This window comes from Somniosus microcephalus, chromosome 11 (genome assembly GCF_052327205.1).
Source record: "Somniosus microcephalus isolate GS21.2 chromosome 11, FLI_Smic_1.0, whole genome shotgun sequence".
In the NCBI taxonomy this organism is placed as follows: Eukaryota; Metazoa; Chordata; class Chondrichthyes; order Squaliformes; family Somniosidae; genus Somniosus; species Somniosus microcephalus.
The window spans coordinates 12856764-12872963 of record NC_140997.1 but is presented as its reverse complement, the minus strand read 5'-3'; the positions used below and the strand labels follow the sequence as shown (position 1 = coordinate 12872963).

At 49.1% G+C, this 16200-nt stretch overlaps 1 protein-coding gene across 1 annotated transcript in view; it reads right to left on the bottom strand.

Moving 5' to 3' along the window:
- The window catches only part of micall2a (mical-like 2a), a 251359-nt gene that overhangs the window by 95633 nt on the left and 139526 nt on the right, over positions 1 to 16200 (bottom strand). Inside the window, exon 2 of the mRNA XM_086000237.1 lies at positions 10291 to 10339. Within this exon, the coding sequence (XP_085856363.1) occupies positions 10291 to 10339 (49 nt within the window). The remainder of the gene's footprint in view (positions 1 to 10290; positions 10340 to 16200) is intronic.

Genomic DNA, 16200 nt, shown 5'->3' with positions numbered 1-16200 from the left:
ACCAGCGCGATCAGAGATCGCGAGTGCCGGCAAAAGAGCCCGGCACCGAGGAGAAGTGCCGGGCTCTCGGAAAACAGCCGGCACTGCCGCGGGGGGAGATCAGGAGGCCGGGGACGGAGGTGCTGGCAGGCGGCCGCCGAAAAAAACGGCCGCCCCGCACCTCCACCTTAATTTGCGTCACGCCTGCCACAGGTAGGCCCCGTGAACCGGGTGCGATTTGCGAACGGCGCTACAGAGACGGGCTACCAAATATCGTCATCGGTGGCGGCGCAGCGCAACAGGCTAACGCCGCCATTAGCGCCCCAGCTAAATATCGCGGGAGGCGTGGCCAGTGGCGCTAAAGCCACTGAGTGCCCTCTTTAGGCGCTAACTGGTGGCGCAGCCCACCGAATTTCTAGGCCAGTGTCTCCCAAATGATCAGAGCTCTACACATTTCAACGGGTCTGTGATTGGACTCACTCTCGATCTACGATCTCGCCCCACGTTTCCCCAACATTTGAAAATCGAAACTAGGGAATTCAGAAGGAACTTCTTTACCCAGAGAGTGGTGAGAACGTGGAACTCGCTACCACAGGAAATGGTTGAAGCGAATGGCATAGAGGCATTTAAGGGGAGGCTGGACAAGCATCTGAGGGAGAAGGGAATAGAGGGTTATGCTGATAGATTTAGATGAGGAAAGACGGGAGGAGGCTCGAGTGGAGCATAAACGCCGACATGGACTGGTTGGGCCGAATGGCCTGTTTCTGTGCTGTATGTCCGATGTAATCCTATGTAACCACAAGTCACAAACGACATTCTCTATAACTGTGACCACGATGCGTTATCGCTCGCCATCCTCGCTGTAGCCTTTGACAAGGATTGCACTGGAGAGGGTACAGAGGAGATTTATGAGGATGTTGCAAGGACTTGAGAATTTTAATTGGATAGGCTGGGGTTGTTTTCTTCGGAGCAGAGGAGGCTGAGGGGAGACTTGATTGAGGTGCCTAGATAGAGTGGATAGGAAGGACCTATTTCCCTTAGCAGAGAGGTCAATAACCAGGGGGCACAGATTTAAAGTAATTGGTGGAAGGATTAGAGGGGCGTTGAGGAGAACTTTTTTCACCCAGAGGGTGGTGGGGGTCTGGAACTCACTGCCTGAAAGGGTGGTAGAGGCAGAATCCCTCATCACATTTAATAAGTACTTGGATATGCACTTGAAGCGCCGTAACCTACAGGGCTACGGACCAAGAGCTGGAAAGTGGGATTAGGCTGGAGACCTCTGTCGGCCGGCACGGACACAATGGGCCGAATGGCCTCCGTCTGTGCCGTAAATGTCTCTGATTCTATGATTTCTATGGAGGACAACCACACCACCCTCCTCCAACCGTTGCCCCTGGGCTGTCTTGGGCTTGGGGAGGAGTGGAAGAGAGGGAAAGTGGGACTTTAGGCTCAAGGCCTGAACTTGCACAATATTCCGTGGGTTGTGCAACAGTCACGATTACATCTCGCAACCTCAAGAGCGTTGCTCAAAGTCTGTTACAAGAGGTTTACTTTCAGTTTCAGGAAAGCCCCGGACTTCCCATTTACAGGTTCAGAACGAGAGAGACTTTGACCACTTCAATTAATCAATCAGCTCACTGAATCGGTCAGGGCTGCAGCCCAACCTATAGGAATTCGAAAAGAGTAAAATGAACCTGGTACTTGGAGTTTCCCCGAGGAGTATTGGAATTAGCCAATGGGTTTGGTAAATTCTGTGTTCATTAACGCAAGGATTATTAAAGCTGCGAATGGAGCACTTTCTACTTCAGGCACTCCGTCAGCAAGCAATCCCAAGTCAATGCTGGTTAGGAGGAGTTACACGGTGGAAGGGAAGTGGAGTAACAGGCTTAGAGATAGCCTCATAAACACACAGCTCATTTCAACTGGTTTCCTTAATTCAGATTTCTTACCATCATTCCCAGACATTAACCCCTCGCTGCAGTGACTAACACCCAGTAAGAAAAAAAATATATGTCCACTTTTGGTCAATATTCTACCTCACGTTCAATCCCTTTAATCAGAGTTGTCAAAGCTAGAGAATTGTTAGGAGTGAGATTCAGGAGGAGACAGACTGTGGAGAACTCACGGAGCGAAATACCCGTAAACCGCAACGAACGAACATTCCACACAAGCGCCCGTGACATTTCGGGCGGGGCAGTGATGGCACGTCAGAGATAACCCATTGCTGTTTGTGGGATCTTGCTGTGCGTCAACTGGTTGTGGCGTTTCCTACATCACAGCGGTGGCTACACTTCAAAAAAAAGTACATCAATGGCTGTAAAGTGATTTGGGACATCCCGCGGTCGTGAAAGGCGCTACAGAAATGCAAGTTCTTTTTCTATCTTTTCTTATAACAGGGGGCGTTCGATGAGATCTCACCACCAAAACCCACAGCGTTAACCACCGCAGACTGCCCACTAACCCCGGCTCAGTCTGGCAACGGCCAGAAGACCCAGTGAAAAAAGGGTCTTGGGAAAAACACCAACAGGTTTACACTGACACGGCCACTGGCTGCAAGAAACCCCCAAATTAGAGCCAGGCCGTTCAGGGGCGATGTCAGGAAGCACCTCCTCACACAAAGGCTGGTGGAAATCTGGAACTCTCTCCCCCAAAAAGCTGTTGCAGTTCCAAAATTCCAAAACTGAGACTGATGGATGTGTTAGGTAAGGGTATTAAGGGTTACAGAACCAAGGCGGGTGAATGGAGTTAAGGTGAAGATCAGCCATGATCTCACTGAATGACGGATCAAGCTCGAGGGGCTGAATGGCCTCCTCCTGGTCCTATGTTTCACAATGCAGGAGTCAGCTGCTGAATGTGAAAGCAGCTTTCGAGAATTATTTTGTTCTTTCTGACTCTGTTCCTGAGAGTCTACTGGTATGCAATGAATGGCCAGATCATCTATTTTAGTGATGTTGGTTGAGGGATAAATATTGGCTCCAGGACACCGGGGAGAAACCCCCCTGCTCTTCTTCGATATAGCGCCGCGGGATCTTTTACGTCCACCAGATAGGGCCTCGATTTAACGTCTCATCCGAAAGACGGCACCTCCAGCAGCGCAGCACGGCCTCTGGGAGTGTCGGCTCGGGATTTGTGCTCAAGGCTCTGGAGAGGTGCTTGAGCCCACAACCTTCTGACTCAGAGGCGAGGGTGCTGCCCACAGAGCCACAGCATTAGATCCCTAACAAACCGGTACCCCAGGGCCCGAGGTGTAATGAGCAGGGGCAGTCCGGAGCCTGAACTTACCAGTAAGAACACGGTATGAGAAATTTAAGAGCAGGGCGAGGGTATTATGCCCAACAGGCTCATTTGTTTGGTTTTATTTTTAAATAGGTTTCAACCCACTTACCCATCACATACCTCGATCCCATCGCTCTGCAGAAATGCAGCTAAAGTCTTCAGGGCTACGGGGAAAGAGCAGAGGAGTGGGACTAATTGGATCGCTCTTTCCAAGAGTGTATAAAATTAAGAGGGGCCTAGATAGAGTGGATAGGAAGCACCTATTTCCCTTAGCAGAGAGATCAATAACCAGGGGGAATAGATTTAAAGTAATTGGTAGAAGGATTAGAGGGGATTTGAGGAGAATTTTTTTCACCCAGAGGGTGGTGGGGGTCTGGAACTCACTGCCTGAAAGGATGGTAGAGGCAGAAACCCTCGTCACATTTAAAAAGTACTTGGACATGCACCTGAAGTGCCGTAACCTACAGGGCTGCGGACCAAGAGCTGGAAAGTGGGATTAGGGTGGATAGCTCTTCCTCGGCCTGGCACTGACAGGATGGGCCGAATGGCCTCCTTCTGTGCTGTAAGATCTATGATTCTAAAGTCTTCTTGGACCCACTTGTTTCCAAAGGCCATTCCGGATGACTTGTTGCACAAGGTGATTTGGATTCGGTTTCCTTGGTGAGACCACACCTTGAGTATTGTGTGCAGTTTTGGTCGCCTTATCTGAGGAAGGATGTTCTTGCCATGGAGAGAGTGCAGCGAAGATTCATCAGGCTGATACCTGGGATGGCAGGAATGACGTATGAGGAGAGATTAGGTCGATTGGGCTTATACTCACTGGAGTTTAGAAGAATGAGAGGGGATCTCATTGAAACTTATAAAATTCTAACAGGACTAGACAGACTAGATGCAGGAAGGATGTTCCCGGTGGTCGGGGAGTCCAGAACCAGGGGTCACAGTCTAAGGATAAGGGGTAAGCCATTTAGGACAGAGATGAGGAGGAATTTCTTCACCCAGAGAGTGGTGAACCTGTGGAATTCTCTGCCACAGAAGGCAGTAGAGGCCAATTCATTAAATATATTCAAGAAGGAGTTGGATATATTTCTTGAGGCTAAAGGGATCAAGGGATATAGGGAGACGGCAGGGTCAGGGTACTGAATTTGGATGATCAGCCATGATCTCATTAAATGGCGGAGCAGGCTCGAGGGGCCGAATGGCCTACTCCTGCTCCTATCTTCTATGTTTCTACCCCCTCCCGGCCCTCCTACATACTCGCCACTTGTAACCTGTGACCCCTGCCATTTGAACCCTTTACCAGAGAGTGTACAATTTGCCTGGATCAATTGATATTTTCCAATTCATTTCACAATGCAGCACAAAGCCTCACGTTTTCCCCCCCAAGAGAAATTCACTGATTTTTTTCCCTGTAGCCGAGAATCATTTTCTCTGCCGAAGCTAAGGGCAGCGACATCCTTCCTGCGATTAGGTGACTGGGACTGTGCACAGCAATCCAGGCAGGATCAAAGAGATGAACAAAACAGCCTCTTTGAATTTGTTTGCTAAATAACTCACTTCACTGCAACTGAAAAAGCGATTGAGAGCAAAGTTCAACCATAATTACACGTAAGGGATGGTGCCTGGCAAACAGGTTTTCATGCGTTTACACAATGATATCAATTCTGCTTGAACACGGAATTACTTCACTGGCACGCAATGAAAGCCCTCCCGAAAATTTCCAAAGTGCCTTTTTCACACACACAGGCGGCGAGTGCCCCACTTAAAGGGGCAGTGAGAGAACTACCCACTGAGACACAGCGTGGGCAGCACTCTTGCCTCTGAGTCAGAAGGTTGTGGGTTCAAGTCCCCACTCCAGAGACTTGTGCACAAAAATATAGACCGACACTCCCAGGGCAGTGCTGAGAGAGAGCTGCACTGTCGGAGGTGCCGTCTTTTGAATGAGGCGTTAAACCGTCTGCTCTCTCAGGTGGACGTAAAAGATCCCACGGGCACTATTTTGAAGAAGGGCAGGGGGAGTTCTCCCCGGTGTCCTGGTCAATATTTAGCCCTCATTCAACATAACAAAAACAGATTACCTGCTCATTAACACACTGCTGTTTGCGGGAGCTTGCTGTGCGCATATTGGCTGCCGTGTTTCCTACATTACAACTGTGACTACACTTCAAAAAGTACTTCATTGGCCATAAAGCACTTTGGGACGTCCTGAGGTCGTGCAAGTCTTTCTTTTTCTTTTAAAGCATAGAAACATAGAAGATAGGAGCAGGAGTAGGCCATTCGGCCCTTCGAGCCTGCTCCGCCATTCAATGAGGTCATGGCTGATCATCCAAATTCAGTACCCTGTCCCTGCCTTCTCTCCATATCCCTTGATCCCTTTAGCCTCAAGAAATATATCCAACTCTTTCTTGAATATATTTAATGAACTGGCCTCCACCACCCTTTGTGGCAGAGAATTCCACAGGTTCACCACTCTCTGGGTGAAGAAATTCCTCCTCATTTCAGTCCTAAATGGCTTACCCCTTATCCTTAGACTATGACCCCTGGTTCTGGACTCCCCGGCCATCAGAAACATCCTTTCTGCATCTAGTCTGTCCAGACCTGACAGAATTTTATAGGTTTCTATGAGATCCCCTCTCAATCTTCTAAACTCCAGTGAGTATAAGCCCAATCGACACAATCTCTCCTTGTACGTCATTCCTGCCATCCCAGGTATCAGCCTGGTGAATCTTCGCTGCACTCCCTCCATGGCAAGAACGTCCTTCCTCAGGTAAGGTGACCAAAACTGCACACAATACTCAAGGTGCGGTCTCGCCAAGGCCCTGTACAACTGCAGCAAGACATCCTTGTTCCTGTACTCGAACCCTCTCGCTACGAAGGCCAACATACCATTTGCCTTCTTAACCGCCTGCTGCACCTGCATACTTACCTTCAGCGACTGGTGCACAATAACACCCAGGTCTCTTTGCACTTCCCCTTCTCCCAATCTATTGCCATTCAAATAATAATCTGCCTTCCTGTTTTTGCCAACGAAGTGGATAACCTCACATTTATTCAAATTATAGTGCATTTGCCATGTTTCTGCCCAATCACCCAACCTGTCCAAATCGTACTGGAGTTTCACGACATCCTCCTCACAGCTTACCCTCCCACCCAGCTTTGTGTCGTCTGCAAATTTGGAGATATTACATCCAATTCCCTCATCCAGATCATTAATATATATTGTGAACAGCTGGGGTCCTAGGACCGATCCTTGCGGTACCCCACTAGTCACTGCCTGCCACTCGGAAAATGACCCGTTTATTCCAACTCTTTGCTTTCTGTCCGCCAACCAGTTCTCTATCCAAGTCAATACCTTGCCCCCAATCCCATGTGCCTTAATTTTGCACGCTAATCTCTTATGTGGGACCTTATCGAAAGCCTTCTGAAAGTCCAAATACACCACATCCACTGGTTCTCCCTTATCTATTTTACCAGTTACATCCTCAAAAAATTCCAGTCGATTAGTCAAGCATGATTTACCTTTTGTAAATCCATGTTGACTTTGTCCGATCCTGTCACTGCTTTCCAAGTGCTCTGCTATTACATCTTTTATAATAGACTCCAGCATTTTCCCCACTACCGATGTCAGGCTTACCGGTCTATAATTCCCTGCTTTTTCTCGACCACCTTTTTTGAATAGTGGGGTAACATTAGCTACCCTCCAATCCATGGGTACTGTTCCAGAGTCTATCGAGTTCTGGAAGATGATCAGCAATGCATCTACTATCTCTAGGGCCACTTCCTTAAGTACCCTGGGATGTAGGCCATCAGGCCCTGGGGATTTATCGGCCTTCAGTCCCATCAATTTTCCTAACACCATTTCCCTACAAATCCTGATTTCTTTCAGTTCCTCCCTCTCATTAGACCCTATGTTCCCCGGCATCTCTGGGAGGTTATTTGTGTCCTCTTTTGTGAAGACAGAACCAAAGTATGTATTTAGTTGGTCTGCCATTTCCTTGTTTCCCATTATAAATTCCCCTGATTCTGACTGTAAGGGACCTACGCTTGACTTCACCAATCTTTTTTTCTTCACATATCTATAAAAGCTTTTACAGTCAGTTTTTATGTTCCATGCTAGCTTACTCTCATATTCTATTTTCCCTTTCTTAATTAATCCCTTTGTCCTCCTTTGTTGACTCCTAAACTGCTCCCAATCCTCAGGATTATTGCTTTTTCTAGCCAATTTATATGTCCTCTCCTTGGATCTTATGCCTCAGCCTAATGCAAAAGCATCACCATAAACTCACATAGCTCTTGGCAGAGAAGGCCCAAGCACCAGCTCGCAACATAGGAACAGAAGGAGGCCATTCAGCCCTTCGGGACTGCTCCCCATTCAGTGACTGATCTGTACCTCAACTCCATTTACCCACCTTGGTACCACCTGGATAAGTCTTGTGTGATTACTGGGAGACTTCACCCCCCCACACCACCCCCCTCCACACCCCACAACCCCACACCCCCACACACCTCCACACACCCCCACCCCCTCCACACACTATTCAGAGTGGCAGAAGGTGGGTAGTGGTGTTCCACAAGGATCAGTGCTGGGACCACTGCTGTTCACAATTTATATTAACGATTTAGACTTTGGAATCAAAAACACAATTTCTAAATTTGCAGGTGACACCAAATTGGGGGGGATAGTCAATACTGAGGAGGACTGTAACAAATTACAGGAAGACATTAAAAAACTTACAGAATGGGCATATAATTGGCAAATGAAATTCAACACAGATAAATAGGGAGGTCACATATTGCTTGGAAAACAAGAATCTAAATGAAGTAGAAGAGCAAAGGGATCTGGGAGTACAAATACACAAATCGCTAAAAGGAGCGACACAGGTTAACAAGGCCATAAAAAAGCAAACCAGGCACTAGGGTTTATTTCTACGTACAATTCTGGTCACCATTGACGTAATAAAGACTCACTGCGCACTTGGTTGTACATAAAGCAAGGCTTTAATCGACTTGTAACAAAACATGGAGGTCTAGTTAGTAGTCACTAGCTTCCTGTTTCCAGACTGTCTCTGGCCAAGTTGGGGCCCACGCCCGAGTATTTATACTCCTCGGACGGCGCCCTCAGCTGGCCGTTCAGTAGTACTTCCCGAGTTACTTCTTGTAGAAGTTGCGATTTATGACATTCATATTATAAAAAGGATATAGAGGCACTGGAGAGGGTGCAGAGAAGATTTACAAGGATGATACCAGAAATGCCGAGGGTATACATATCAGGAAAGGATGAACAGGCTGGGTCTCTTTTCTCTTGAAAAGAGGAGAAGGCTGAGGGGTGACCGAATAGGGGTCTTTAAAATTATGAAAGGTTTTGATAGAGTGGATACAGAGAGAGTGTTTCCACTTGTGGGGAAGAGCATAACTAGAGGCCATCAATATAAGATAGTCACCAAGAAATCCAATAGGGAATTCAGAAGAAACTTCTTTACCCAGAGAGTGGTGAGAATGTGGAACTCGCTGCCACAGGGAGCGGTTGAGGCGAATAGTACAGATGCATTTAAGGGGAGGCTAGACAAGCACATGAGGGAGAAGGGAATAGAGGGGTTATACTGATAGAGTTAGATAAGGAAAGACGGGAGGAGGCTCGAGTGGAGCATAAACGCCGGCATGGACTGGTTGGGCCGAATGGCCTGTTTCTGTGCCGTATATCCTGTGTAATCCTATCTGGGGAAACACTGCATCAGTGTCGGCACTCGATTAATTTATTCATTCTACCACTATTACTGTAATGTGACAGAAACGGAAGGGAGAGAAAGAAAAGGCCTCCTTGTTTTATCAGATGCATTAGAACAATAGTGGAGAATGAACTGTCACTAGTGCCAAGGGTTGCCAACCCTCCAGGGTGCCCCGGAGTCTCCAGGATCTGAAGATTAATCTCTGGACACCGCTGTGAGCAACACCCTGAGAAAAATCATAGGGGCATTAAAAATTGTGTGTTTTATTCACTTTCTTTCTGGCAAGGGGAAGAAAAGACAGTTTGAGTGGGCGGGCTGGGTGGAGGCGGGAGATCATGTGGTGAAACCTCGAGGAATGCGTCCAACCAGAGTTGGCAACCCGACTAATGTCAGCAACACTGGCACTGCCATTATTACAATGACAAATCCTGGATGTGTCCCTGCGCAAAAAAAGCTGAACTTCGATATTATAATAATCACAAGCCACCCCCCTCCACCTCTCCAATCTTCTCCCCCTTTACTTTCCTGAAGACAGTGACTTATGCTGGGTCCATTTGCTCAGATTTTTAACCCAAGACCTGTGCTTCTTTAGGGAAGGAAATCTGCCGCCCTTACCCGGGCTGGGCCTATACGTGACTCCAGTCCCACGCCAACGTGGTTGACTCTTAACAACCCTCTGAAGTGGCCTAGCGATGCGAGCGAGTCAGTTGTATCAAAACTGCTACCAGATGTCCAAGGCGGCTCACCACCACCACTTTCTCAGGGCTACTGGGGATGGACAATAAATACCGGCCTTGCCAGCGACGCCCACATCCCCAGGGTGAATAAAAACAAAATTGGGCACAGCAAGGTCCCACAAGCAGCAAATGAGATGAATGCCCCGGTAAATCTGGTTTAGGTGGTGTTGGTTGAGGGAGGAACATTGGCCAGGACAGCAGGAGAACTCCCCCCGCGCCCCCCCCCCCGCACCGCCCCGCTCTTCCAATATTGCCACGGGGTCTTTTACCTCCACCAGAACCAGCAGACGGGAGCATCGGTCTGACATCATAGCGGAAAGACCGCACCGCCGACAGAACGGTATCACACTCAAACCTCAGCCGAGATTCGGTGCCCCCCCCTCCCCCCCCCCCCCCCCAACTCCGTAGCGGGGCCTGAACCCATGACCTTCCGACTCAAGGTAGGAATTCTATGGAAAGACATTCCACTCCCCATACGCTTCACGAGGGTAAATATTCCAACCCACTGTCCCAACACCGTGAAAGACAATTTAACACGAAGGTTCTCTCCCTTTCATAAAAAGTGTGCTACTTACCAAATGATTATTCTCATACACGTCGTCGCTCTTAAGAGAATCGAAATCTCTGCAATTGAAACAGAATAGGAGTAAACAGCAACAACAACTTGCATTTATATAGCGCCTTTAATGTAGTAAAAACATTCCCAAGGCACTTCACAGGAGCCACATAAGGAGATAGTAGGACAGGCGCCCCAAACACTTGGTCAAACCATTGGTCGAAGAGATAGGTTTTAAGGAGCGTCTTAAAGGAGGAGGGAGAGTTAGGGAGGCAGAGAGGTTTCAGGAAGGAATTCCAGAGGTTCGGGCCCAGGCGGCTGAAGGCACGGCTACCAATGGTGGGGCGATGAAAATCGGGCCAGAACTGGAGTAGCGCAGAGATCGCGGAGAGTTGTGGGGCTGGAGGAGGTTACAGAGATAGGGAGGGGGCGAGGCCAGGGAGGGATTTGAACACAAGGATGAGAATTTTAAATCTGAGGCCTTGCCGGAGCGGGAGCCAATGTAGGTCAGCGAGCACAGGAGCGATGGGTGAACAGGACTGGGTGCGAGTTAGGATACGGGCAGCAGAGATTCTGAAATCAGAAGTTAATAACCAGCCTGGCCGAGTAACACACCGAATTGTTCTTGGAGTATGAGTGGAAGATTTGAGTTGCCCCATATGCAAATTATACACTTAAGCCTTTGATTATACACAACAAGGCAATGGTAAAGTAAAACGGAATAGCCTATTACAGGGTACCATAGACACAATGGCATCACCAAGTACCCAATCACTGAATAGCTCCTTATTCTTCCACCAATGTTATGCCACCTCCACTGCACCCTGCCCACGGGTACCTAGCAGGTATAGTGTCGACTGGCACAGAGTGTTGGGTGCCCCAATCCCTTGGGCCACTGGGCCCGTCCCTCCTGTTCCCCACAAACTCTGTGGGGGGAGGAGACACACGCACTGTTGAGGGAGCCACTTTCTCGCAAAAAAAGGGCAGTGCTCTCAGTAGGCTATTGGTGTCAGCCGTGGCTCAGTGGGGCAGCGCTCTCGCCTCGGAGTCAGAAAGTCATGGGTTCAAGCCCCCCCCTCCAGAGACTTGAGCGCAGAATCTAGGCTGACACTCCCAGTGCAGTGCTGAGGGAGTGCTGCACTGTCGGAGGTGCCGTCTTTCGGATGAGACGTTAAACCGAGGCCCTGTCTACTCTCTCGGGTGGACGTAAAAGATCCCACGGCCACTATTCGTAGAAAAGCAGCAGAGTTCTCTCTGGTGTTTGGCCAATATTTAACCCTTAGCCGCCACCACTAAAACAGATCAGATTATTTATCTCATTGCTGTTTGTGGGATCTTGCTGTGTGCAAATTGGTTGCCGTGTTTCCTACATTACGACAGTGACTACACTTCAAAAAGGTAATTAATTGGCTGTAAAGCTCTCTGGGACATCCCAAGGTCCTGACAGATTCGAGATAAATGCAATTCTTTCTTTAGGAATGAACATACGTCAACCAATCCACACGGTGTGATCTCCTTAATTCATCGCCTGAAAATGTCCCCATCACCACGAGTCCATCGTTCTCCATGATGGCGCCTCCAGCCACCACCCGTGTAATTGTGTTCCTGGGTGTGTTCACACTCAAGTGGCACGCTATTAATGAAAATTCACACACCCTTTCACAGCGAGAGGATTCGAGTACAGGAGCAAGGATGTCTTGCTGCAGTTGTACAGGGCCTTGGTGAGACCACACCTTGAGTATTGTGTGAAGTTTTGGTCGCCTTATCTGAGGAAGGATGTTCTTGCCATGGAGGGAGTGCAGCGAAGATTCACCAAACTGATACCTGGATGGCAGGAATGACGTATGAGGAGAGATTGGGTCGATTGGGCTTGTACTCGCTGGAGTTTAGAAGAATGAGAGGGGGTCTCATTGAAATTTATAAAATTCTAACAGGACTAGACAGACTAGATGCAGGAAGGCTGTTCCCGATGGCCAGGGAGTCCAGAACCAGGGGTCACAGTCTAAGGATAAGGGGTAAGCCATTTAGGACAGAGATGAGGAGGAATTTCTTCACCCAGAGAGTGGTGAACCTGTGGAATTCTCTACCACAAAAGGCAGTTGAGGCCAACTTATTAAATATATTCAAGAAGGAGTTGGATATATTTCTTAAGGCTAAAGGGATAAAGGGATATGGGGAGAAAGCAGGGACAGGGTACTGAATTTGGATGATCAGCCATGATCGCATTAAATGGCGGAACAGGCTCGAGGGGCCGAATGGCCTACTCCTGCTCCTATCTTCTATGTTTCTATGTTTACTGAAATTCTAGGGATGGGAGGGTGGAGAGGGGAAGGCTCGTTAACCCGCACCAGCCCCATGTACCTCCTCTGCGACGCAATGGCACTAGTAAGAGGTCAGCTGCCCACCTTAAGCTGCAGAACAGGTCATGGCATCTGAGAGACAGCGGGATACCATGTTCACAGGGCAATACGTTTGCTTACTGAGAGCTTAGCACAATGGATCGACACAGGACTATTAACGAGCAACCCCAAAGCAAACTATGGAACAAGCGTGGAAGCAGTGAATGTACCATTGACAGCATTGAATGGCAGGAAATGTCACCTCGATCCCTGACGCGTCGCAGGCGGCTATTTATAGTCGGTTCATTGTTTTTAGCTACAATATGGTCAAAGGTCACGGGTGGATTGACAACTCCAGATGCACAGAATCACTGTTGGGGTTTCCTCTATCGGTTTAGTGGGATGCACACAATGGGACCATTCACAGGAACCCTTCCCCCCCTTCCCTCACTGCATTTTATTCAGTAATAACATAAGAAATAGGAGCAGGAGTTGGCCACACGGCCCCTCGAGCCTGCTCCGCCACACGGCCCCTCGAGCCTGCTCCGCACACACGGCCCCTCGAGCCTGCTCCGCCACACGGGCCCCTCGAGCCTGCTCCGCCACACGGCCCCTCGAGCCTGCTCCGCCACACGGCCCCTCGAGCCTGCGCCGCCACACGGCCCCCTCGAGCCTGCTCCGCCACACGGCCCCTCGAGCCTGCTCCGCCACACGGCCCCTCGAGCCTGCTCCGCCACACGGCCCCTCGAGCCTGCTCCGCCACACGCCCCTCGAGCCTGCTCCGCCACACGGCCCCTCGAGCCTGCTCCGCCACACGGCCCCTCGAGCCTGCTCCACCACACGGCCCGCGAGCCTGCTCCGCCACACGGCCCCTCGAGCCTGCTCCGCCACACGGCCCCTCGAGCCTGCTCCGCCATTCAATGAGATCATGGCCGATCTTCGACCTCAACTCCACTTTCCCATCTGATCCCCATATTCCTTGATTCCCTGAGAGTCCAAAATCGATCTATCTCAGCCTTGAATATACTCAACAACTCAGCATCCGCAGCTCTTTGGGGTAGCAAATTCCAAAGATTCACAGCCCTCTGAGTGAAGAAATTCCTCCTCATCTCAGTCTTAAATGTCCTGAGACTCTGCCCCCTCGTTCTAGACTGTCAATCCCCCTCAGAATCCTATATGTTTCAATGAATAGCTATGGGAAAATCCACAATTATTTTGCAGAGTGAGAAGTGGGCCTTATTTACTCACCTGCCTTCTGCTATGCACAAGGGCCCCGACAACAAGGTTATTCTAGAACTGAGCCTGATTCACTTCCAACAGTGGCCACTGAATAGCAATCAGGATCAGGAGGACACTGGCAGATTCCCCCCACCCCTTCACCCTGCCTCAGTCAGTAGCAGTCAGTACCTGGCTGCTGTGCACCAACTTGGCTCACTTGGTTGCCAGAAGGTCGTGAGTTCAAGCCCCACTCCAGGACTTAAGGTCATAACCAAAACTGAGGACTGCAGGGCAGTTCTGAGGGAGCACTTCAGTGTCAAGAAAAGTCAACTTAGGGTTGCCAACCCGCCAGGATTGGCCTGGCGTCTCCAGAAATGAAAGACTAATCTCCTGGACCCTGCTACAACCAACACCCGGGAGAAAAACCTTACAGGAATTGTGTTTATTGTCATTTTTTTGATCACTTTCATTTATTATGTATATAAAAATATTGGTGATGGGAGGGGCGTGGGGGGGGGGGGGGAAAGGCTGTCTGACTGGCAGTCAACAATCATCTAATGGGATAACAAAGAGCCTGTTCGTTTTCCATTGGCCTTGGGAAGAGGGGTGGGCCATGAGGATGGACGTGTTGGGCGACCAATGGCCAGAGTGTTGGGGAGGGGAGGGGGGGGGCGGTTAGAGGCGGGGAGTCATGTGATGAAATCGCCAGGAAGACCACCAACCAGAGTTGGCGACACTACGCCAACCTTCAGATGAAGCTTTGAACTGAGGGGCCCCTCTTGCCTATTCAAAGAGTTGGGAGTTCTCCAGACCAACATGCCTCCCTCAACCAGCACCAACTAAAAACACATCAGCTGGTCGGTCATCGCAATGGTTTATTTTGTGTGGGATCTTACTGTGCGCCACAAGGCAGCCATGTTTGGTTAAACAAGTCACTGCATTTCAGAATTCACTCTTCAGGACAGGTCTGACTCTCTTTATCCCCCGTCACTTTTGGTTTTGTTCTTGGTATATTTGAGGTTCAAAATGAAAATACTTGAGAGAAGAAAAAAAAAGAGAAATGCTAAGGTTTTAAATGATTGCTTGAGACCAGTCAGTTCATTGATTCCATTAATCATTAGTGCGAGGAACCAGTGCAAATATTAGGCACTAAAGTTCTTTAACTTGCCCTTGTATAAAAAAGGATCTATTAGCATAAATTAGGAGTGGCTGTATGGTGTTACCGAATCTACATCTCGACTGCATTCCACAGAAAGGACCCGAGTGGGTGTCCAATATAAAATGCCGGCGGCACACACTGAATTATAACAAAAGCCTACTCGAACAATGCACTGCGGCTGCATAACAGTCAGGCACCTCTGGCCAGGCCTTACTGTAGGCAAGGTAACCATAGCAACGCAAGACTGAAACGAACCCTCCAGAAAGTGCATATTAAACCCATTTTGTGGTGTTCCTTTGTAATTCAGCGCAGCCCTTTCCGAGAGGAGTGGGGGGGGGGAGTTCTCCCCGGTGTCCTGGGCCAATAGTTAGCCCTCAATCAATATCGCTAAAACAAAACAAAAAAATCCAGATTATCTGGTCATTTATCTCATTGCTGTTTGTGGGAGCTTGCTGTGCACAAATTGGCTGCCGCGTTTCCTACATTACAACAGTGACTGCACTTCGAAAAGGTACTTCATTGGTTGTGAAGTGCTTTGGGACGTCCTGAGGCCGTGAAAGGCGCTATAGAAATGGAAGTTATTTCTTTCCAAGTCGCCTGCATTTCACAGGCAATCTTTCAGGCAGCAATTGCAGAAATATAATAGGACTCCTTGCAAACACCAATCCTGGGAAGTCCCTCTTCTTTTTAAAAGGGCATTCCCCACAGGACAGGAACTATGCAAGACCAGGGAACGTGAGGAATGAGGAATTTTAATTACAGCCCACAGATTGCACACAGGATGAATGCTAGCTCACTGCAATCCCTCTCCATCTGATGGTTTATAAACCGGAGTGGGGCAAGGGGGGGGGGGCGGGGGGGGAGGAAATCAAATGGCCCTAATGTTCCTTTTAACGAGCTTCTGGCCTCTCAAAAAGTCACCCTACTGCTTCCAGGGGATGGCTTTTAATGGTCACACTGGACAGGAAGTCTGAGGCAGCATTGAGCTATCTTCCATAGTACGGTCAGTGGGAACATAGGAACAGGAGGAGGCCATTCAGCCCCTCGAGCCTGTTCCACCATTCAATGAGATCATGGCTGATCTGTAGCTCAACTCTATCTATCCCATCTTTGGGTCTGCAACCCTTAATACCCACTGCCTAATAAAAATGTCTTAACTGACTCCCCAAGCCTCAATGGTGGGCAGGGGGGGGGGGGGGGGGGGGGGAAAAGA